Source organism: Apteryx mantelli, chromosome 8, assembly GCF_036417845.1.
Source record: "Apteryx mantelli isolate bAptMan1 chromosome 8, bAptMan1.hap1, whole genome shotgun sequence".
In the NCBI taxonomy this organism is placed as follows: domain Eukaryota; kingdom Metazoa; phylum Chordata; class Aves; order Apterygiformes; family Apterygidae; genus Apteryx; species Apteryx mantelli.
The window spans coordinates 39623086-39646831 of record NC_089985.1 but is presented as its reverse complement, the minus strand read 5'-3'; the positions used below and the strand labels follow the sequence as shown (position 1 = coordinate 39646831).

Here is a 23746-nt window from a genome sequence, read left to right as displayed (position 1 = left end):
ACAAACAGCAAAACACGGCTTATAATTTCCCAGCTAATTTTAGCAACAGGATCTCCTATGTTACCCTTTTTGGTGAATCTCACACTAAAAATGGCAGCAGCCAGTTGCTGCAAGGGACGAGCAGCGGGCGCGATCTCGCGAGGGCTGCCGGTGGCGCACGAGCGGCGCGGGCAGCGGAGGTGGAGGTGCCGCGGCCGCCTCCTGCCCCGCGAGCACCGCGCCGCTGTGACCAGACCAGCGCTGCAGCCAGCGCGCTGCGTGACGACCCCGCCGTACCCGAGGTCTTCACGGAAGCGGAAAACAAAGGAGAACTAGCAGCGCTTAAACCTTATTTAGGCTGCGGCGTCCTTTTTGGAGTCGCTCCGGCGGGGCTCGGCGGCACGGGGAGCAGCGGAGGGGCAGCGCCGGCGTTGTGCCGTGTGCTCCGGGGTCGCGGGTCAAGGTTAGGGATGGCCCACGCCGGGCGAGCAGCACGGCTGCTGTCACAGCACGTATACGTTCCTGGAGGTATAGGATGGCTCGGCAGCTGCTCAGCCGAGGCGGCACCTGAGCTAGCAGGCTGCTGGACAGATTTCTCTGCTTTCCTACGCTAACCCACTGCTGCGGTCAAAGCGCCGGGGCAGCCCTGAACTCGAAAGAAAGTAGACTTATTCTACTTGATTTATTCTCTGTTTCTGGTGGTAAAAAAACCCCGAGGAGCATCAAATGAAATGATCGGGCAGTGGATTTGGTGCAAACAAAAGGAGCGGTTCTCCTTTACGCAGCCCAGCGTAAAACGGGAATCTGCTGCCACGGGATGTTGCGGAGGCTGAAATAAAGAACGGGTTAAAAATGGCTGAGCAAATCCCTGAAAGCAAAGTCCACTGAAGGCTGTCAAGCACAAAGATGTGAACAGAGCCTCTGGCCCATGAAACCGAGCGGTTTGCTGCCAAAATCCGAGCGGCTGTGCTCTGAAAAGCATCGCTGGCTGGCCGTCCTGCTGTTATATTCTTTCCCTACGTGTCCGCTCGCCGCCCCTGCCAGAGGCAGCCCGGGGGGCTAGGTGGGCCTTCGCTCCGGCTCCGCGCGGCCTTTTTTTTTTGCCCTCTGCGGGCAGAGCCACGGTTTCTGATACGGTTTTCCGCTACCTGGGAGCCGAGACGCAAGAGAGCGGCAGCGGGGATCCAGTTCGGTGAAATCAGGAGCTCGGGATTCGTGTGTAACCAGGGCATGAGGAACGCGTAGCAGCGGTGTGCCAGACAGCGAGGAAAAGGAAGAGAAAGGGAGCGATGGGCTACGCTCCCATTCCTGGGCCGTCCTCTCCCCGTCCCCTAACAACTCTCATTGCACGTTTTAACTTCGGGTGAAAATGTCTGCTTTAAAATAAAGCCTGTTTTCTTCTTTGAAACAAAGATGAAAATGTGTGCGCGGGCTACAGTAGCTGCACTGTGTGCCGGGCAGAATAGTGATGGTTGTACTGGGAATCTTAATAAACAGTGCAGAGAGAAGGACTTCTGCGTAAAAAAGGGTGTATGTTACGTCTCTCCCCCTCTCCCCTGTTTCATGCAATATTTACACAGCTGTGCTTTGTAAAATGTGCAGGGGAGTTTTTTATTATTATTTTTTGGTAATTTATTTACCTAAGATAGCCCAGCATCTGTTTTGCGGTGAGCTTCTTTCACAAAGTTTCACAGTTGCCTTGACTGATGCAAAAGGAGGTCATGGTCCTTACTCAGTGATCCTAAAACCATTTGTTTCAACCGCTTTGCCATTCTATTTGGCTAATTTGTGTTCTGTTCTGTGTTTTTGGTATGTCCTCTACTTGGAAATGTGCATCCCTTGAGGGCTGATCTGGCTAGGTGAGTATTTTAGTTATCTGTTTTATAAAATGCAGAAGTGCACAGGAATTTGCAATAATATGCATCATTTACTGGCTCTCAATATGTACTGTATATTGGCTCTGAAGACTACTAATATTTTCCAGCTGCTTCCAAAAAAAGAGTTCAATGCAGTCTTTGCAATTGGTCCTTTCCCATGACTGCCTGCACAGGTGATGAAGCCTTTTCCTGTGTCCTGAAGAATTAATAAACCTGAACATTTCTCTCCCAACATATCACAGTAGATAAAATATTGCTTCTGCTTCCCAAACACATTAGAGAAAGCAAGTCTGCTGATCTCAACTGCTAAGACAGCACATGGAAGGAACGCAGTCCATTTCCTAACCAAGATCTAATCTATAGAAGACTTTATAGATCCAAGTCAACATCCTGAATTGGTCCCAGAAGCAAATATAAAACCAGTTGGAAGACAGGTACAATACTCCCAATGTGTTTAAGCCCATTTGCAACCAGAGTCCCACGCTGCACTAGCTGTAGCTGTCAGATGATTTTCAAGGGTGGCTGCACCGGAGTAGACCAGTCCGGAGCTCACAGAGACTCCTGTTTGACAGATGTCAAACCAGCCATATCCAAACAGAGGGTGCTTCTGTCCATCGACAGCTTTGTGTCTGAGCTTTCTGAGCTCAGCTCTGAAAAGACAGAGAAAGTCCTAAATCTTTCCTGTCTAACTGAAAAAATGACTCAGACTATACCACTTACAAGTGGAGCCAGAGATCATCTCTGGTGGTTTTATGGCTGTCATGGCACATAAAAGATCTTTTTTTTTTAGCTTGGATGTTAGTCAGCAAAAATGGTACGTATGGATGATGCCAGTACCAGGCCAGTCAAAAACATAGCTTTAATTTGATATCTGAAGTGAAATACCCTCTGCATTTTTAAACTCAGAATTCCTATATGTCCATACCCATTTATAGGATGCATCTCCTGACATCCGGAACTAGATGCAAAAAGCTGAGACAGAACGTTGACTGACTGACTTCTCCAGGGCTGTAATGAAGGGATGTCTTCCTCAGGAGATTACAGCAAAGATGAGGCAATGCACTCACACTTGCAGGGACCATTAATTTTATTAAAAATGGAAGTTCAGTTTAGGCTGAATCTCAGGGACAAGAAGTTTGTTGTGTTGTCCGGGCTCTGGACAACAAGGAACCTTTGAGAGGTGTGGAAACATTTAGGACTTTTCAATCTGCACTGCTGAAAGCACGTCAGGAATAGTTTTACGTTGGCAGAAGGATGGCTGGGGTGAGTCAGGAGTTCTTTCCCCATCTCTAACTTGCGTGATTTTTAAGCAGTAATGCCAACAGCACGGAACGTTGTCACAGGTCTCACGCTGCTACGTGAATTGCGGAAGAAAAGCCGAGCCATTGATCCAGTGGTAATTTGCTGTCAAAATGACTATGTCTATTATAGCAAATGAGCAGTGTTAATCATTCTACTTGATGAATGTTATTGCAAAAGACTGACAATGCTCAAAGCACCACTATTGACCTGCTGTGTTTTTCCTAGCTCACATTAAGTTCTTGATCTTTGCTGGCCTTGGCCAATTAGTTTAAGTTATCCATTAAGGTGCAGTTCTGGAAAAGTTCTATTTAAAATAAACAACAACTTATATTGGTGAGTAACTCATCAACTATGCAGCAGTCTGATTCTGATTGCCTGGCAGAGAAACACACACATTTTGTGCAGTATCTGATAAAAGATCTATAATGTGCTAACACAAACCTATCATGTAGCACCTGTGACTAACAGATTGTGATATCAAAGTCTTGATGCCTAAGTGCTCCTGTAAATGCATTAAACTTTTAGCGGCAGGAACTGTAGACTGCCAGTGACAAGGAGCTGATATGGTATTTCAGTAAAAGTTGATAAGTGTTATTGCTCTTAGAAGAAAAGAAAATTCTTATGTTCTTGAAAACCACTGGGCAGCTTGTGTTTTGATGGGATACTGTAATGCAGAGAGCAGGGATAAGGGAACACATGGACTGTATGAAAGGAAAAAGCATTTAAGAAAAAAATCTCCTCATTTTACAGTAGCTGGAGTTCCTTGAAGTATGCTGTCACTGTACATGTCACTACAGGCATCTATCCGTGTACCTGAAATCAACTTTTTAGGCAGGAGCATGATGGGCCAGGTTTAATTTCAGCTACCGGTAGTGGAAGCATAAAAGGCAGTATGGGCCCAAACACTGTCAGCTTCTTAGCTGGGGCCGAGTGCGGGTGTTGGAAGACTCTGTAACAGGGGGGAGAAATGTGGGAAATTGTGTATAATGCCTCGGAGATGAAAAGAAGTATGGGTCTGCATGGGAACGGGGAAATGGGGTGACTGGGAACAGGAGTCCTAGTTGTAGTATATAGTCTAAGGAAGCTCAAAAAAAGTTCTTTAGAGAAAAAGAACAGTGGAAGTTAGCATGAGCTGGGAGTCCATAGGCTCTGCCTGCTGTACTTCTCGTGGTATGTCTTCAGCTTAACGGCACAGATTAGCCTGAAGAAATTCTTTCTGCTATAAACCAAAATGTTCTGGACATCTGAGAAACGTGATCTGTATCTGACCTCTGATTAGAAAAGCCAAACTATGCTGTGGCAGGAGATTTGTCTGGTTGCGAAATGTTCCCACTGTCTTAAGATATTAAGCTCAATGGAGGAAAAAATGGCATGGGTGCCTGCCGGTAGAAGTGTCAAGGTACACACTGAAGCTGCCACACGACACAGGTACAATCTTAATGGCCATGTGGGTGTGCTTTCTGATTTTCCTTTACATCCTGAGAATTGCAGGGTAACACAATGTCACCTCTGGGAACTACAGGGTAAATATTATTGGCAAGGATCCTGCGTGTAGACCTCCTCTGGTCTAAGAAATTGAGATGTTTCCCTGTTTTTTCTAAATGGGTCTACAAACAACTGATCAGCTCAGCTCAAGAAAGTTAATGAAGATCATGAAATTCCAATGTCTATTTATGATCCAGTGAAAATTGCTCACTACAGCAAGTTACAGACCTGAAAAATAGTGCTGGAGTATTATTTGATAATTGAAAACTCCATGTCTGGAGTTGAATGTTTTCCCAGTATAAAGGTTTTTTTTTTCTTTATTTTTGTATAAAACATAGTTCTGGTGTTTTTCATCATAATTTCAACAGTCAGACCCTTGAATCATTGGCAGTAATGTACCACAATCCTTGCAGCTTCTCTGAGCTCTGATATATTTTATGATATCAAGTCTCTTGATGAGCCCATAGACCTTTTGCCCAAGGACAGACCAGGTATACTCTGCATCACTGATGCTGGGACTTCCTATGCAGATTTTCTTTAATAGGTAGTGCCAGACAACAACTGTGTTTAGGGCATAAAGAATGCAAAAAGAATACAATCTGGGATCTCTCTTACACCACTTTCTCTGTCGTTTCCAAGATATAATTTGGAACAGACTTTGAAAACAAACTCTTGTGGTCATCTGATCTATGCCTGAATGAGTCCTTCTGACTTGTAAGGCATAAATAAAGGGTCCTTGGTAAATATGAAGAAGAATTTTCCTTGTGTGTTGAGAATCTGTGAAGAAGGAAGCACATTGCGTGTCTAAGGAGAGGGCTATTGAAACCAGAGTTTGGACCAATTGCCTGCATATGGTTGCTCCACAACTAGCACTGGGGAGAGACGTGGTACCATTTAGTTAGGGGTCACTGTCACTGCAAGGGAAAAAATACTCAGATATGAGATCCCAGCTCCTCAGGTGTATAGAAATTGCACAGAAATTATTTTCAGACAGTCCCATAGATGGTGGCATGAGAATGAACAGCACTAGCCTGAGTGGTGTAATGAGCAATCACGAGGCTGACTTTAATAGGATCTTCACTACCAAAGACATGTCCAAAACACTAACAGGGAACTCTCTGTAGCTTCATATAACGTTATCAACTTCCTGAGCCCCCAGAACTGTAAAGATGTCTTTCATTAGTGCAGTACAAGTGTTATGCATTAATAATTCCTTAAGTTTTTTGAATGCCTCATTTGGTTCCTGAGGTTTTCAAGCTGAAGACGCGTACGAGCTTAGCACAGTGTGACTAGTAGCGGAATAACAGGGATGGAGCTGGGGCAAGAGAAGGTGGCTTGCCCAGGTATGAAAAGCTCCTGCAGCTTTTCAGTGGAAGAAGGAACAGGGAGCTCCACCCATTTCGAAACTGGGTGCAGGGCTGTAAGTTGGCCAAGAACACGACTGAAGCAGAGCTAATCGCCCCTATAGAAATCTCAGGCAGTGCAAGGACTGCAAACAGCTCCTACCTTTTCTGGGTTTACTGTCCTCTAGGGACCAAATCGACTTGTGGAAATGCAAGTACCAGGAAGATCTAAGCAAAGAAACTAATACGATACTCTGAATTTCCATCTCAAAATTTTTTTCCACGTTGTGCTGTAGAAATACAACGGAAGTAAAATTGGCAAATACCATCCATATGCTACACTACAAAATGACTGACAGAGCACAATGTGAACATTACTTCTAGGCTGAACCAGAAAATGCATTAGAAAAATGCATAAGTGGAACACTGATATATTCTAACCCAATCTTCCAGCGTGCATTCCCTTATTAAGGAACCAAAAGTCTATACCACTAATTATGGCTTACCCCTGCTACAAACAGAGCTGCCGCAGAACTGAACACAGGCCAGCATTTGAACCCGAGTTCAAAGTCAGTGTGATGTTGCCTTATTTTCTTACTAACATCATCTTTATCCTCTCTTGCCCTTCTTCTCAGTTAACAAGAGTTATGTACTGAAAGTGCTGAGATAAAGTAATGGTAAGGAGGATACCGCAAAAGGTATTTGAAAAGCACAAGTAATTTACTACATGTCTGCTTTGTTTTACTTCCTAAGCCTTCCTGTTGTGAAAGGAAATTCATCTTTTCTGGCAGACTCCAGCCTTTTTAGGCCTGAGAGCTCCCCAGGAGCTTTCGAGTGCAGGTAAATGGATGTGAGACTCAAAGAGTACAGTACAAGGAACATGGAATTAATGTGGGTTTTTGCTTTGGCTGTCACGTCTGACGTGTAAGGAGAGTGCTACATCCTTGCTCGCAAGAAGTCTCTAGATGTAAAAAACTGGGCTCAAGGCTGAGTCCTCTGGTCATTACGATGGGTCTGGAGTGCCAAGAATGGAAAGGTCATGTTGCTGGTGGGTGAAGCGTACAGGATCTAAGCCCAGCGAAGTCTCCACACGAGACAGATGTCGGGGTGCTCCAAGCCCCAAAGCCTTACAATATAAAAATGAAGAGGACTGTGGATGGACAATAGGTGCGGCTTGCATTCTGCATGCAGTGGAGACCCCAAGAGCAGGCACAGGGGAAGCATCCACTGCCTAATCTAAATAGCACACAGAGTGGTTTTGTCCTCTTCTGTTCTCCTGCCAGTTTGCACATATGTTCTGAGTATACAGCCTGCCCTCCAAAGACCACTTACAGGGGCAATCACAGGGAAGCAAAGCAGTAAGAAAGTATCCAAAAAGGGAATTGGTTCAAAAGAAAAAAATGGAGACAGATGTAGAGTGAGTAGTCACGGCTGGCGGTAAATAACCCTCTGCCTAGAGTGCTCTCTTTTTCTAAGAGGAGTTCACATATTCCATTTCGTATTTCCTTTCTAGGAAGTCAAATCTTTGTTTTCCTGGCATTTGTTCCTCTTTTTCTTTCACTATATATTTTTTCCCTTCTGTATGGTCTAAAATGTTTGCCTTTTCCCTTCTCCTTTTGCTATATGTTGTGTTCCGTTTCTCCTTTCAAGTGAGACATTTCTTCAACCCCCCCTCTAATGTAGACCACATTCCTAATTTTCCTGTACTGCCCCAGCCAACATCTTCTATTATAACCCTCTCACGGCCTCTGTGCCATGAACACTTGCTTGTCTCTGCATGCGTATGAATACGGAGGATTTCACACCTGCTCTTGCTTTAACCTCCCCACTTTCTCGCATGTGCACACCTCAAAATTCAGCGAATGCAGCACACGTAGGCAGCCTCCCTGAGACTATTCACCCTTTCCCTCCCAGAAACCTGTCAAGGTATACAGGCCAAGAAGCTATCTCTGGATAAATCTGCTGTGAGAAAGCAATCTACCCAAAGGCAATAAAGCAAAAGGATATATTATTATCTTTGGTGTGGATCCTACTGGGCTGGGAGGCTGGCTGCTGGCTCCTCGCTGTGAACTTTCCTTCCCAGGCAGAACAGCCATCCCGCAGACAGGTCTACGCTTCCTTTCCTTAACCTGATTTTCTCCTCCTGTTGTTTGGCCGGTAACCCCAAGGACAGGGTTTAATTATGGGGTTTGGAAACCTGGCTTACGCTACTCCCTGCCAGCACAGGATAAAACTTCAGCCTGCCTTCCGAATCAGCATCATTCTGCACCATTGATACCCTGCATTATCCTACGCAGCATAAAATGAACCACAAGGAAGAAATGCCAAGTCAAATATAAAGATGGTTTTAGTCTTTAAACTTCTGCCGTGAATTTCACTGAGAAAAAAGGAAACACTGAAGCTCAGGGATTACAGGAAGTTAAAACTGTGCAATCATTTTTGCTTCTAGATTAAACAAATGGCAAGGCCTTTTTCTGGACAGGGGAGATGGGAAAGGACGCATCCGAAACAGGGCAGAGTTCCAACGTCCCCATCACAGAGAGGAATACTACAGCAAGGCAAAAGTTAATACGGGATGTTAACATCATTTGTATGGCTTTCAGGTGACCAATATATTTTCTAGGCAGATGCCCCGATGAAGAATAATAAAACATTTTACACTCATGGAGATAAAGCACTCGTGTCAAATGCAAAGGGTCAAACGTTAATATCAGACCCGCATGTGATTTCCGAGGTAAGGCACAGCACCGTGCGCAGCATCAAAGCAGGATGCGTTCCCTCCCCGTTACTTAGGAGGGAGAGCCTTGTTCCAGTGACATACCACTCTCGTCCTGGCACGAAAGGACACTTCAGTACTTTTTTGTCCTTCGCCACTGATGAGGAGTGGCTCTTTAGGTAACCTCTCTCCCAGCCGTGCTCTCGCAGCTGACCCTGTTTTATAGAGGAGCTGAGACAATGATTCAGAGGAGAGGCTGCTGCAAAGCCACGGGAGAAGTCTCAGGGTGGGGCTGCACGGATACGGCATAAAGATCATTTGGAAGTGTATCCCATGCAGGCAGGATAAAGCGCTTGTTCTTCACAACTGCAGTAGGGATAGGTAGCTTGGTGAATCTGAGCTATATCTAGTTGGTATCTGGTTTGAGCCCCTTACGTTGCAAGGTGATTTTCTGTCATTTTAGGGACAAGACTAGGCAGAATCTGGGATGCTTCCATAGTAAGTGAGGAAGGTCGTGAAGAAGCAAGTTTCTTCTCTGCCTTGCTCCTGCCTCTCAGAGGACCTCAGGAAGTTTGATGTGGGCAGTTGTACTTCTTCCTGACGGGCACTCAGTAGTGCCAAGAGTGGTGGAGGTGCTTCAGTCCCCCATCCCATTCACGTGCGTGCAAGGCTTTAGGTACTTCTCTCGTCCAGCTCAGCAGTTCAGTGCCACTATCTAATCAGGACTCGGATGAGACAGCTGTGATGACCACGTGTGGGGAAACGACCAGAAGCGACAGCGGAATTAACAGCCAACCTCTGGCTGTTGTACAAACGGAGCACGTTTGTCATTAAGAAAGAGTACTCCAAACTTTGGGGTGATTTAGCCCTCAGTCTGACAATGATGTAACAGCAGTGACCCAGTCGGCTTTTAACCATCTGCGTCTGCAGAGGAGGTTGCGATCTCTCCCTTTCGACGGGCACGGTGCTTTTGTTCCTGCTTTTTCTGCTCCACGAGCAGCCTAGTACAAGGTGAGGCTCTGCCTTACATCATCTGGAGACTGGCGCTGGTGGAGGAAACAGCCCCTAGCATCTATCGAGCAGGACACCTCGCCGACAACACCAGAGCCCTGGGGACGGCTGTGGCAAGGCAGTCACGGGAAGCCTGGCACTTGTCTGCCTGCAGGTCCACCCTCTCCTCCTGCCAAAGCGCCACATCTGCAGTCAATAAGGGCCCACAAGCTGGCTCCTCCTCATTAGAGGAGAGAGGGCAGCTGGCAGGGGATCCTCCAAGGGCTCCCAGGCGCCGGAATCAGTCCCCTCCCAGTCTGCAATAGCCCAAATTTGGTGACTTTCTGGGCAGGCTGTAAAGCACAGCTGTTTGACAGGGTCTCTGGAGAAGGCTGTGGGTATGTTTCCTACATGATAAAGGATATAGGTGGCTGGCCAAGTGCCCACAGAACTGATTTTAATGCTGTTCAGGTTGAATTTACTTTTCTGCGCTGTACAGGTCATTATACGCAGAACCCTGGACAAACATGTGTTGTTTCAGCTCAAACCAGAAACATATTATTTTAAATCCAAACAAACAATAAAGGCAAGAATATGTATTGTGAAAGATCCTTTGGACTGTTTAGAGGGCCTTCTGAAACACTGGGAGGTTGAAGATGAAAGTACTGGTTGCGTCCATCTAACGTATATGACTTCTATTATTTTTATTAGCAATAAGTATTTGAATACTTAGCTGTAACAAAATTGAGGCATTAACTTCACCTGTGTAAGTACTACTGACTAAGAAAAATATTTCCAATTGTATTAAGCACCCAGATGATATCAAGGTAAGTGATCAACGGACAGGTAAGTATGTAATATAACCCAAAAGATGATCAACAAGAAAGATTACACACAAAATTAACTAAGAAAAGGCAGAAGAACTGCTTTCTAAACATTACAAGGTTTAATACCCAGTATTATCTATTTCAATATGGAGCTTCACGGTATTACAGATAAATAAATGCCTTTCTGTAAGTCTCTTAAAAAGTCATTACTAAGTGAGCTCAAGTGCTGTATAACACTTGAAATGTCCTTTTATCTTATAAAAGTTTAGGGACGTTTATTTAAACATTATACCTGTGAGGCACAGCCCAGACAAGTACTGCTTTTTGCTAAGCAATTGTCACCGCTGTCCCAGAATTGAATCTGGAAGCTTTGACAGAGAAAGACAGCATATCTTTTGCTGCATTATTTAAATACTTCAGATGCTTGGCCAAAATACAGAAGTGACACACTACAGAAACATTCACAGCTGCAAGAGCAAGAAAACTACTACAGTATTTTCATTAGACTGAACTTCTCTCAGAGGCAGTTACAAGATTTTTATAACTGATCACCTCTCTGTAACGCATTCAGTGTATTCTGACAACGAAACAGCAACTGGAGATAATTTTCGCGGGCTCCTGAAAGCCATGGCTTACCTGGCTCCACTTCATGCCATCCACTTGACTGGCTGCCACTTCCTGGAGAGCGCCCTTGGCTTGTATAAAACGGCTCCTCACCAGGACTGTCCATTTCATCCTCCACAGATTTGAGACGTTTTGTAGAGCTGAAACGGTAAAAACACATAATAAATACTGTATACATGGAAAGGAACAAAGCTACTTCTGTTGGGACATGCCTTGTTAGCACTGCATGAGACTAACTTGCTTACAGAAACTCTACTGGATTTAGGGCCCTGAGAAGAGGAAGGTATAACTCCTGCATGGCCATCCTGTCCATCCAACCATCCAACATCTCAGCAGCTACTATTTGTTTCTGATTTGCTTTATGCCAAAATGACTACGATTCAATGTAAGACAAAATAACCTCTCATTGAGTCCAAACTGACTCCCTAAACACCCTTTAATTTAAGTAGAAGATAGTTTAACATTTAGGCTTTTATAGATGCAAAAGTGAGACATTTTTCAATGCACACAGAAGTCAATAAAAAGATAACAATTTAATTTGTATTGCATGATTTTTGTCATTTGAACAAATACAGTAATGACAGGTAAGCCTTATTGTAACTGTCAGATATTTGCACAGCTTATTCTGAAAGAGAACTTATCAGCCCAAATTTATATTTTCAATGTTTTAACTTTAGCCATTAAATTAACCTGGCTTTGGTCCCACAGGAAGAAGCCTAGATAAGTGAATGAGGCAGGAATTCATTCTTGGTTCAAATGTTCACATTATTATACAAGTATAAGCATTTTATTCTATTGATGTATGCCACCAAGCATGAACCCACCCCAACAGGTATCTCTGACCAATGTCAGTACCAAAGGATCCCCTTACTGAAGGCTCAGGAGACAGGAGAGCCCTTTCCATAGTCTCTGGTGGTCCCTGACTCGGACTCTGGTAGTTTGACAGGGAGAGAGTCCCAAAGCCATAGACACTCAATTTGGCTCTATTTTCTATAATGAGCTGTAGAGACTACGTGCGGATGTTACCAAGGATTTGTCTTTTAAGCACTTTTCCAAGGCTGGGTCAGCTAACTTCTTTTCCCAGATCTGTATTCTATTAAGTCTGAAGGCATTCAAGAACAGGCTCCTTTGTGCAGGGGGAACATATTTAACAGGCATAAAATATTCCATTGTAGTTTCTATTGGTCTAACGCTGGCGGCCTCTCCTCAGTCCTTCACCTCAAGCTGTGCGCAGGTGAGAGCTGGAATGGGTCTGGGAGCAACAGGAAGAAGGCTTCCCGTGGTATGGCTGGAATGCAGGGCTGGCCCGGCCTTCAGGTAGAGAACTGCTATATGTCAATAGGGGAAATTGTGTGCATACAATATAATTACTGCCTGATAATTCCGCCGAGTCTGTGTATTTAAGGAATATTTTTTTTTTCTGACTGGGAACGGTCTAATGAGAGGAAAACAAACATATTACCAAGTTATTAACTACCCATGCTGTTTATAATTAGCTCCTTATCAGTGCTAGCTATTTGCAGAAGAATAGAAGAGCAACAACTGAGCTCTTAAGTAACACTAATAACCTCACTTTTTCGCTCTTGGAGTCACAACTAAACTCTACCTGAGAATGGTGCTAATGACGAGCACTGTACACAGGGTACCCAGGTTACACATAAAAAAGAAAGAGCACAGACTTTTTAATTGATGTGTAATGGGAATCGTAGTCACCAAGCTTCATAATGCAAACTGAGTGCAAGATGCAGAATGTTCTTTCAGTCACTGCAAACTACAAGCTAAGAAGTTATTGCTAAGAGCCTCTCTTTAAAGATTTTTTTTTTTAGAAAATAAAAACAACAGCTACATTTGAACTATAGAGCTTTTTACATGTGTGCTTGCTTATTGCAAAGCTGGTGGCACTGCAGACTAAGATAAAAACGTAAAAGAACCCTGGGCTGAAGTTAGACTTTCTTGTCATGTCTTTGAAATAAGTGATCTATTTTGGCTGTGGGGGAAAAAAAAATCAATCTGGTTCCTTAATAGTGTTCAGAACTACTAGAGTGACTGGGCTTGTTTATAAATCTAATCTCATGGATGGTTAAAGTAAAAGGATAGGGTAAAAAATAAAAAATATCCTTGTCTGATGGTTAGCATCTAAGCCAAAATCAAAATCAGCCTGGGCAGTCACCTGCATTAAAAATTCACAATTTTCAAATGGTTGAGTCACAAAATTCTTAAAGCTATATGAAAATCAGGATGCATTAGAGGCCAGGGATCTGACATTATGTTAGTCTTGCAGATAATACTTTTAAAGATAAAGAATGCACATAAGTCAATCTTAAGTCTAGCAGATTCTGGGTTTCTTTCCTCCTATGTAATCCAAGCCATAATATTCATAGCTATTGTCTCCTTACAAATATTCAGTCACCTTCCTGTTAGGACAAAGCGATACATCTCAATATGCTCCCACTTCTCTTCTGCCACCAGTGGAACTCCACCAACTCCCATGCAATTACTCCTGATACACTAAGACACAAGTCAGAAGTTATACAGGCCAGTGCAGTAGTATTTCTTCAAAGCTTGTATATAAATAAATAACTTTAACATCAACCCAGACAGACTTTCTGCTTGGTGAATCTGAAACTCCTCTACACCTAGAGGCCCTCAAACAACTTGTCAAATAATTCAGTGGTCACTTTGCCAGATGAATAATGATGCTTGCCTGGGTTTCCAAGTGACTCAGTAGTAGGCACAGATTAAATTACCTGGTAGAGGATGTGCTAGGTAAAGACCTCCTCATTGCTCCTGGGCTCATGCTGTAGTATGAAGAACTTTCCAAATCTGAGAGGGAGAAATTAGGGCCTGTTCCTGCAGCTATTGGTGCTGGGGAAACAAAAGAGATGATTGCCGTTAGTAAGTCATGTGAATAAGGCTTGAAGTGCACTTCAAAATCATTTCTTCTTTCTCATGAGCGTATTTAGTTTGGGATGAGAACAGGTGGGATGTGGAAATTAAGAAATCTTAACAGTAACTGGTATTGCAGTCAAGAAGATGTAAAGTTTATCAAGAATACGATGCTCCATGACATCATAGACTCTTTCTTACTGTCCTCCAAAGATACTCCTTCTTTATAAAATTTAAACAATTATGGCAACACTTTGGTTCACTTCCTTTAAGCACTACTTTTCTATTATTATCATTCTAACATTTACTGAAACTTGTTGGGGTTTTTTTAGGATTAGATTGCATTTATTGGCATAGTTACAACAGGCTGCATCACCTCTGTAGTGTGCTCGGCATAACCTACAAGCAGTGTAGGCAGGGAAATGTATACCTCAGGACCTTCGGTATATACCATGACGTACATCCTCAAGCACAGAGGTTACAAATGCTCCGTGGAGAAAGTCCCAAAGTAGACAAGAAGCCTGAGCTCTTCTCTGCTTGCGAGCATCTCAGTTTTCCTCTGGCCTCTCCTCTAGCTAAATCAAAGCTGGAGACATTTGTCTCACAAAAACTGTTACCCGGCAATTATCTTCCATCGTTCACCTCTCACCCCTTCCCCAGCGGTGAAGTTTTTCTGTAAGGACTACAAATACCTTTAATTTCCATGTCCTAGAGCCTTTTCTTTACATTAAAACATTATGAATTCCACACCCTAAAGTTTGCAGGCACAAGTCTCTGCACTCCCATGTGCTGTACTCTTCTGGGAATAGAAAGGAGCAGAGTAATTTAATGTGCAAGTCAACAGATAATGTATTTCACAAAAAATGTCACTACACGGCATATGGTCCTATAGCCGCTGTTGCTGTTCCAGTGCTATTTACAGGACAACACAACTTTGGGAGCTGACAATTACAGATCACGATTTTCTCTCACATTTCAGAGGCATCTGAAAAAGAACGTACGACACAAGAAAACGCACGAGCTTGGCCGGGAATGCATTGCCTGGGAGCCCCGATTCACAGCAGCAGAGGCGAAGCTGTTCCACCGCCACGCAAGGACGCGGAGCCAAGTTTAATCTTGGGTCTGAGAATCTGGCCCGCTTTCAAAACACGACAAAATCTTTCACTCCGACGGGGCAGGAGCGAGGAAGCGAAGACAGGGTAGCTCGTGTCACCAAGCTAACGTGTCTGGGTTGAAATGCAGGCCTTCGGGGAGGGCTGCGGCGGGCTGCAAGGGGGCCGGTGTTTCAGCCCAAGCCTGAAGGACCTCCCAACGCCAGATTCAACGGAGCAACAACGCGGCTTTGCAGCTGCCTCCTCGTCCCCACCAGACAATTAGTTGTTGTTGGCGAGGACCTTTTAGGAACGTCATTGAGACAGAAAGGGAACAGCCTGGAGAGCTGTGGACTTTTAAATGCACGGGATGGAAAATACACGCCACTACTAAAACTTGAGAAAATCTGGAATGATCATTAAAAGGAATTAGGCTGGGAAGTAATTTATGACAAGAACACACAAATTCTTTGTTATCTGCTCTTAACCATAATATGCTTCCTGTACACTGGGTACCTGAGAGAGTGTGTTAACACACACACACAAAAAAAAAAAAAAAAAAAAAAGAAGAAGAAAAAATAACCATAGTAAAATTAACTCATTTTATCAGTCTGTGCTTTCTGCCACAGTTTCCTGACAGCATCTACAAGAGGCTGTAAAACTGATGAATTTGCATGGAAAAAGAAACCAGTGTAAGTAATTTGTGTAAAAGGTAACACGGACATGGACTGCTATAATTCAGACACCCTGCAGATAGCAGACTGCTGCAGTGTGAGCAGTTATGGGTTAGAAAAATGACCACACTGCAGTCAGTCTGACTTGAATGGAAATCAATCATAAAGGTACTCTCTGCAGCATCCACTCCACAGTTTTCAGCAACTTCCTTGCCAAACAGAACTGTGCTCTGCAAACCCTTTGCTGATCAATTCCTCTGCACCCTCTGCCTACCAAAGCCTAACTTACACGTTAAGCATAAGTACTTTCCAAACGGGAACATTAAAAGGCAGGCACTAAATTAAAGCCCCGTGTCTTTCTGAGGCACAATGAATTTCCTAGCCACTGCAAGATTTATGAAACAGCTTTATTCCAAACAGATATGGAAGAAAACGCTGATATCCGGATTGTGCTTCTCTTCTTCTTTTCACTTCCCTCTGTTAATCATTCTCTCCCCAAATCCTGGACATTTTGGACAATTGGCCCCATGTGAAAATAAAACATAACTCCACCAAAGCAGCGGGGTAGGAACAGGGAACTGCTAGCAACGTGTAAGCTCACCGCAAGGTAGAAGGGGGTAATCAGAAAGTCATCGCAGCCCTTGCAGTAAATACAGAGGATGCTTGGTCTGCTACGGGCCGAAACACCTCGCCGCGCTCAAGAGCCTGTTTGGGTTCAAGAACTAAACCCACCTCTAACGTGCAACGACGGAGCCAGCAGCAGAGGTTAAAGGTGCCTGGAAGGCCCAGGGCAGCCGAGCATTTAAAAGCCCCACGGCACCTCTTGCACGCGGAGGACGACCCTGCCGCGGCCGACGCCAGGTCGCCGACCCTAGCGGCACCCGAAGCCACCTCGCACGGGGCCGAGCCGCTCTGCCATCCCGCCTCCCCCGGGCTTGGGGGCTGCCTTTAGCAACAGTTTGCTAGCAGTCGCTCCGTCGGCACCATTTATTACTACAAAACCCAGTGAAGACGTTAATGATAAGCCCCGGCGGGCACTTCCAGTCCTGGCTGCAGCGACGCGCGCGCTCCGGCTCCGTCCTGCAACGCAGCGTGTCCCAAGAACGCGCGGCCTCTCCTCGCCCAGCCCGGAGGCAGCTTAGCCCACTCCGGACGGCTGTTGGACCTGCTTTCGTGGTCCTGCCGGACCAGGACGCTGACGGGAAGCCACGGCGGCGCTCGCCCTTATTCGCAGGCCGGGAAGGCGGCCCGCCGGCGCGGAGCCGCCGCTCGCCATGCTGCAGCCCGCTCAGCCTCCGGGCCAGCGACGTTAAAAACACGCTGTTCTCGCGCCCAAGAAACGCTCTTCAGCAAAGCGACCTTCCGGCAGCTCAGGAACATCTGCCAGCCGGGAGAGGACGTCAGAAATCTCCGCTGCGAGTCAGAACAAGAGCTTCCACCTACGCGCCCGCACCGAGACGTCATCCGACCCGGCGCTCGGACCCGGCGGGGCAGCGAGGCGGCTCTGGGCACCCAGGACCCGTCTCCCCGCTAAACCTTGCCGCCGGCAGGGCCTCCGAGCAGACCCGCGGGCGCTGGGCTCCGCGCCGGGTCCGGCTGAGCCGGGAGGGCATCTCTGCTCCGCGCTGTGTCCGGCGGCTCAAACGGCATCTCCCCTGCTGCTGCCCAGGCTACTCCCGCGGCTGCCAGCTCCTCAGCTCCTACGGTCACCCCAAATGCCAGGAAGAATAACGGAAAAAATTAACAAAACCCCTCTGACTTAACTCAGTGGGAATATTTATTTTGAAAAAATTATTGAATTAGAGCGCAGGAAACCCGCTAAATAAAACGAGCCAGGCTGGCATTTGTCATCCTTGGACTACGGCACTCTCTTTTAGTCATGCTAACACTTAGCGCCTCTTTTTTTTTCCATTTTTATGTATTTATTTTTACAAAGGGACTGGGGTATGACTAAGATCATTACATGTGTAACGCTGCAGCGAAGCGATAATGTGTTTAAGGTTAAATGGGAGAAACATGACATTTGACTAATAAACTTTTTCCTGTGTTGTGACTTCACAAACAAAGGGAAACGCGGCGCGTTGCTGGTGCTGGCAGGAAAGGGGATCCGGGTTTTTTGCCCGGCCTTTGTCTCCTGCATGCCGTACCGTCGGATTCAGAGAGGTTCTGCCGAATACCGCAGATATGAAATGTGTGATGTTCATTTTAAAATTACAAGTACAGCCTGCTATTGACCATCTAATTATGCTGAGTTCCATTTATAAACATAGCTAACCACTAAGTTTATAGAGACTTTTTGTGCTGCTTTAATAGGATATTGATCGAGAGCAAGGTTTGAGTGGACTGCCATTGAATTGTGTAATGGCATACAAAAGGCAAGGTCACGGCAACTGTTCATTCTATGCCTGCAGTCTATTTTTTATTATAATCTTTTTTTTTTCTTCCTCTCGTACCCCAGCCCAGTGTGTTTTGGATAGCAGAGCTTTGCTAAGGAATACAGAGCGTCTTTTTAAATGTTAATTTTCATGCTGCTGACTTGAACTGCCTTCACTTCTGTAGTGCTTAGTATAGCAGAAAACGTCCAGGCTGCTGCTGCTGCTTAGGGAAAGCTGTTGCACCATATACCGGCCTTCACACGCGCGCTGTGCACCGGGGACGTCTGCGGGGCGGCAGCGCCCTGGCTGGGCTCCCTCGGCCCCGGCACCCTGCAGCCGCAGCCCGGTCCGGTCGGGGCAGAGCCGGCAGCTCCGACGCGCCTTGCCGGAGCGGCCCTGGCGCGGGAATCCTGCTGCAGCAGGCGTCCAGCCCGCGGTGGGGCTCGGAGGGCTTTGCTGCGATGTTGGTTGGAGTGTAGCTGGCTGCTTCGTCAAGAGGCACGAGGAAGCTGCGCTTCCTCCGTTGCGTCCACGCACCCCGCTCGGAGCGGCGGCGCTTACTTTCACTTCCAGCATTTGTCCGTCTTTCTCCCGGCTTCGGCTCCCTGCCTTCAGCCGACCTGGGGCTGGTTTTAACCCTCCGCACTGAATGCCCCACGTCCTCTCCTCCTTCTGCAGCTGATCTTGCTCCACTGCCGCAAGCAGCAGCAAGGACCACGTCCGCCAGCACGGCAGCCCGGCAGCACGGCAGCCCGGCTCCGCGCGGCCGGGCTAAGGCACGCCGGCAGCCGCGTGCAGTAAATGCTCAAGCACTGCTAAAGCGCCCGCTAACCGCAGAGAGAGACCGCCTGCAAGTCCGACATCCGGCGTATCCAGCATCCGGGCTGTTGCAGGATCACCAGCTTTTCAAAATGCCTTTGCCACAAAATCACCTGTTATCTGTGGAAATAGCTTAACCATTTTAAAGGCAATTAGCCCAGCCATTTCTGTATAAGTACAGAAATCTGGTATGCAAGTGCAGGTAGGCTTGTGTGCTTGTGGTTTCACTGGATCATTAAAGGGATTAAAAATCACCCCACTTGCTCTGCACAGCTGCTCCCTCCAATAGCTAACAACATCCTCAAGGGTGGCATTTTCAGTCCAGGGTGCAGGCAGAATCCCCTTGTTTATCAGTACGAAGAATGATGTCACTTTGACAAATAACAGCACAAAACAAGTATGTTTGATTTGGCTCTAGCAAATGTTCATAAATCCTAAATCTTTCTTCACATCCTGGGCAGCACAGTTTATCCGGCTGCTTGAAGGTCCTCCAAGAGAGGAGATCTTCCCAGCAGCTCTCTACGCAAGAGTACACGGCGCAGACTCGAAGCTAACGGGGGAATAACGTTCTCCCTGCCGCTCTCTCGGCTCCGGCCGGCCGCTGCCTCCCCGTCTCTGCCAAGTGAGGGCTCTCATGTAACAGGACTGCGTGCTAACGGCAGTGAGCAAGTCACCGCAGCCTCCTGCCTGCTGGCACCTCTTGCAGTCAGTAGTCTCCAGTGCCATGGAGGTGGCTGCACACAGTGAGTGCAATATTTTCCTAACAAGGCTGGACAGGGAGAAGGTTTTGCTCGGTCAACATCTGGCTGTTCAGTTCACAAAACCTGTGCATCTCCAATGGACCTACAGGATCCAAGACCCTCTGAAGTTCTCACCAGCCCTAACACACACTGGAAACACATTGCTTTCACACTGCTTTCACCATAGAGCAAAGAGCTTCTTTAGGGAGTAGTTAAAAAGTAGCTTCAGGCTTGACCAGCCATATCAACATACATCTCCCCAGTCCTGCTTCTGAGCCTTTTTTCTCAGCCCAGACCCCTCTACACACGGAAGAATGAAATCTCCATTATCCAAAGGGGTCTGCTCTGTACCTGGGGTGAACGGACACCACTGGGAAAGCAGCGCACATCCTTTGCCTGCTCATAATGTAAGAGAATTGGCAACATGATCTGCAATATCCACGTCAGACTGGGTGAAGAGTGAACTATCTATTTTTCAAATGAACATTTATGATCTACTTTCTCTATTTTAGTAGGCTCTGCAACATTCAGAAGCTGGGTAGCGTTTTGAAAGAAAATCCACAGCTATGGGACTGAAGAAAGCAGGTTTCTGTTACCAGAACAGCCTAGACTTGTTCAATAGCTCACAGAAACTGTGATGATTGGCACTGATGGATAAGATAGATAATGGTAATAGATGACCTTTTGCTTGATTAATTCATTCCCCAAATTTGCATGACTGAGACAACTGCCTATTACTTGAGACTCCTTGTCATGTGGACCTCTGAGAAGTTAACTAAATAAAGCTGGCACATAATTACTACCAACAATATCTAATAAGATTAATTTTAGATAACAGCAGCTAACCAAAGCCAGTTAAAACTGTGGGAAATCACATAGTTCTATCATCATATTATCGAAATCAAGCATGGAAAGAATGACAGTGGGCATACACAAAGATGACCTCTTTGTAAAGCAAACACAGAGCACACTCAGAAAGACACAGGAGACTAAACATGAGGCCCACTATGGATAGGCAAGTTTGTTGCTTCCCTAGCCTTGACTGCCTTTAAAGATGCAGTGGCTTGTTAGAAAGGAAAACAAGAGACTGGACTGAGGACACTTTGATTACTCAAGCTGCAGACTGCTGATAACTGCTGGTGATGCTGGATGATGGCTGTTCTTAAGCTGAGCTCCCCAGCACCAAAGCAACCCATGGACTGGCCTCAAATCAAGTCACAAGTATACCTAAACAACCCAGCAAGGGTTATATGGAAAAGGGTGCTCTTTAAAAGAAACCTTACACAGCAATTTAGGCAAGTATGCAGCAATTAATCTGTTGCTCTGTTATGCTAAATAATTCTTTGAATATTAGTATGCAAATTCATACTGACTTCACTGGGAATTTGTTGGTAGACTCTATGCTAACATATCCGACTGGGTAGCCACACCATGTCAGGCTGTGGACTTCTCAGGCCTCACAGAGTAAACAAGGTTATGGCTGGTCAGTACACGTCTGGGGCATCTCCAAGGAAAATCCAGGGTGCTATCAAGAGTAGCGTAGCTAATTCAGTTGCTGGCACTCTTCCCTCTGAGTCAGTTCTGAAGTGATATCCCGACATGCTTTGGGGACACTATTTTTGGTGGAGGTGCTGGCTTGCGGACAGGATATAAAACTGAGGTCTTGACCTCCCAGGATTATTAAAGAGCCCATGAAAAAGAGTGCACACCCCTTTGGCTGGAAAAGATAAAAGCTGAATCTTTTCATTTTGCCTACCAACATCTCCTTGCTTATTCCCGATGGAGGTAATGCCTGTCCTGCTCTTTCTGTGTGCAGCTGCCCTGCTCCTGAGAGGCGGCGCATTCCAACGGCGAGCAGAGGGATCGCCTCATACGCAGCGCACAGCACGTTTGCAAAACGGGTTGAATGCTAGGATTTTTGGTAGACGACGTTTTTGTTTTGTTACAATAAAATATCATGGGAAATTAATAAGCACGAGACGTGATGCTCCTGAGGTCAATGCCACGCTCGCAGGAAGGCTGCGAAGGCTGTAAGTCATGAACCCGGGTATTTCTAGCAGCCTTGTGCTGTGCTCGCATGAAGCATGGCTGACAGAGTCCAGAGGCAGCTCTGATGTGTAGTGCTCCGACAGCGAAGATAAGATTGTGGTAAAGTGGGATGCCTTACAGAGGGGGAGGGAGAGCCCTTCGGGCTTCAAAAGCCTTACGGTCTCACACTGAAATAAAGTGACATAAGACGGGGATGTTCCGAGAGAGGCGGAAATCTGGTTTTGTCCAACATGGCTGGAGGTATGCAGCGAGTTAGTGTACTACGGTAAAGTGAGTTAGTTGTCAAAGTCCCTTTTTAAGCACCTCAGCAAGTGAACTGATTTTTGAATGTGCCGAGCGCTCAGCAGCTCCTCTCGACTTCTAAGTCCTCTTGACTTTGCTCTTCTAGCAAAACTCCCACCAGTTTTCAGCTGGGGAGCAATGTCTGCCTCAGACTTGTTCTCTCTCTGTCTCACTCCCCTGCGCATGTGTGTCTGACGACCACGTATCTCCCACACTGTGCTTTTCTTGTGGGCATCCTATTTTTCAATAGAAAGCTAGTTTACTAGTTTGACAGATGTGCAAGTCTTTGTGAAAGACGAAACAGAAAAAACCTTATAGAAACTCTGTACTGAGACTCAAAAACACATTCTCTGCTGGGGCTGTGCCAGTTAAGTACCACCCCCAGAAGGACTTAAACTGGATGCGCAGAGCCAACATACAAATATTCATCCTTCTAGGAGCAGAGCCCTTTTTGTCACTGGCTGTACTAAACAGTCCTGGGCGCATGCCCTAAGGGTTTAAAGGGAAGTGTAGTTGAGTGATTTAACCATAGCAGTGCTAATTAGTGAGAACGTAATGTTACTGCATAGCTCTACACTAGCTGCAGAAAAGCTCCACCAAGGACTAGTCCTAAGGCCCTAGTTTAGCAGTAGTCTCTCTACAAGAACCTGCCCATACTCTCTCCTTGGGCTATCTGGATTATGTCATAGCAAAACACAATCAATGCACCTTTGATCAATGGAACAGGCTGGTGACAGGTGCTCTTAATTCACTGTTGTTAGTGAGTATTGACAAGCCTGTAATGATCATGCTGCAGTGTGTCATTCATGCTGGGGGCATTAGCATTCTTTAAAGGTCAAAAACCAAATCCTTCTGAAAGACAGAATTCCATACAGTTGAGGGAAACTGCAGGCCTTGCAAAGCTGTGCCTTTGAGTAAGGGAGATTATCAGAGCTGAAGTTGGTAGAGCTGCTGGCATAATTTACAAGTTCATCAGTTTGCAGGTGTGCAAACCCATGTATGCATTGGCATGGAGGAACGCGATGCACAAAACTGGCATAAGAAGAATTCCTACCTCATGTGCACACGTGGTGTCATTTCTAGAGGTCTGGCTGAAATACAGCCCTTGGACCCTGCAAGGGATCCACCTGCAAGCTGATCTGTACAGGCATATTGCTGCACTTACACAGAGTCTGCCCATTTTCAGCTGAGTACCACACTGGCTTATCCACTTCCACATGCAAGTTTGCAGGATTATAACTTTTTTTTTAAATATTATACTATTTTTCTTCCACGTTAACAGATGTGGCAAATAAACACTGTCCATTGGAGGGAAGCAGGGAGAAGAGACACTCAATTTTCAAGACATTGTTTCTGAATTGGGGAAGGGGCATGATCAGAATCAAAGAAAAAAACTCGGGATTGCAGAAACCACATAAACCAAACACAAAATGATACTTACTTTGTGAGACTCTTACTAGCTCAGTCACACTGAAAACACCTGATGTGACAAAACTGTCCTGGAAGCCCAAATGTCCTACAAAACAAACAGAGTGAGAGAACTGCGATTAGCTTTAAGCATGTAATGACAGTATTCTCAAATACTTTAGTTTCATTTAGATTTAAAATGTGACATCTAATTTCCCACTTAGCACTAATTATTGTTTATGTAGGTGGGTAACTAGTCATACAGCTATGTAGGCTGCTT

The 23746-nt window shown here is 45.7% G+C and overlaps 1 protein-coding gene across 7 annotated transcripts in view; it reads right to left on the bottom strand.

The window, feature by feature from the left end:
* Positions 1-23746, bottom strand: part of NFIA (nuclear factor I A) — a 256488-nt gene that overhangs the window by 70029 nt on the left and 162713 nt on the right. For all 7 annotated transcript variants that reach the window (XM_067301330.1, XM_067301331.1, XM_067301333.1 and 4 more), the window contains 3 exons: positions 23501-23575; positions 13891-14008; positions 11156-11283 (listed from right to left, as the gene is read on the bottom strand). In XM_067301330.1, the coding sequence (XP_067157431.1) occupies positions 11156-11283; positions 13891-14008; positions 23501-23575 (321 nt within the window). The remainder of the gene's footprint in view (positions 1-11155; positions 11284-13890; positions 14009-23500; positions 23576-23746) is intronic.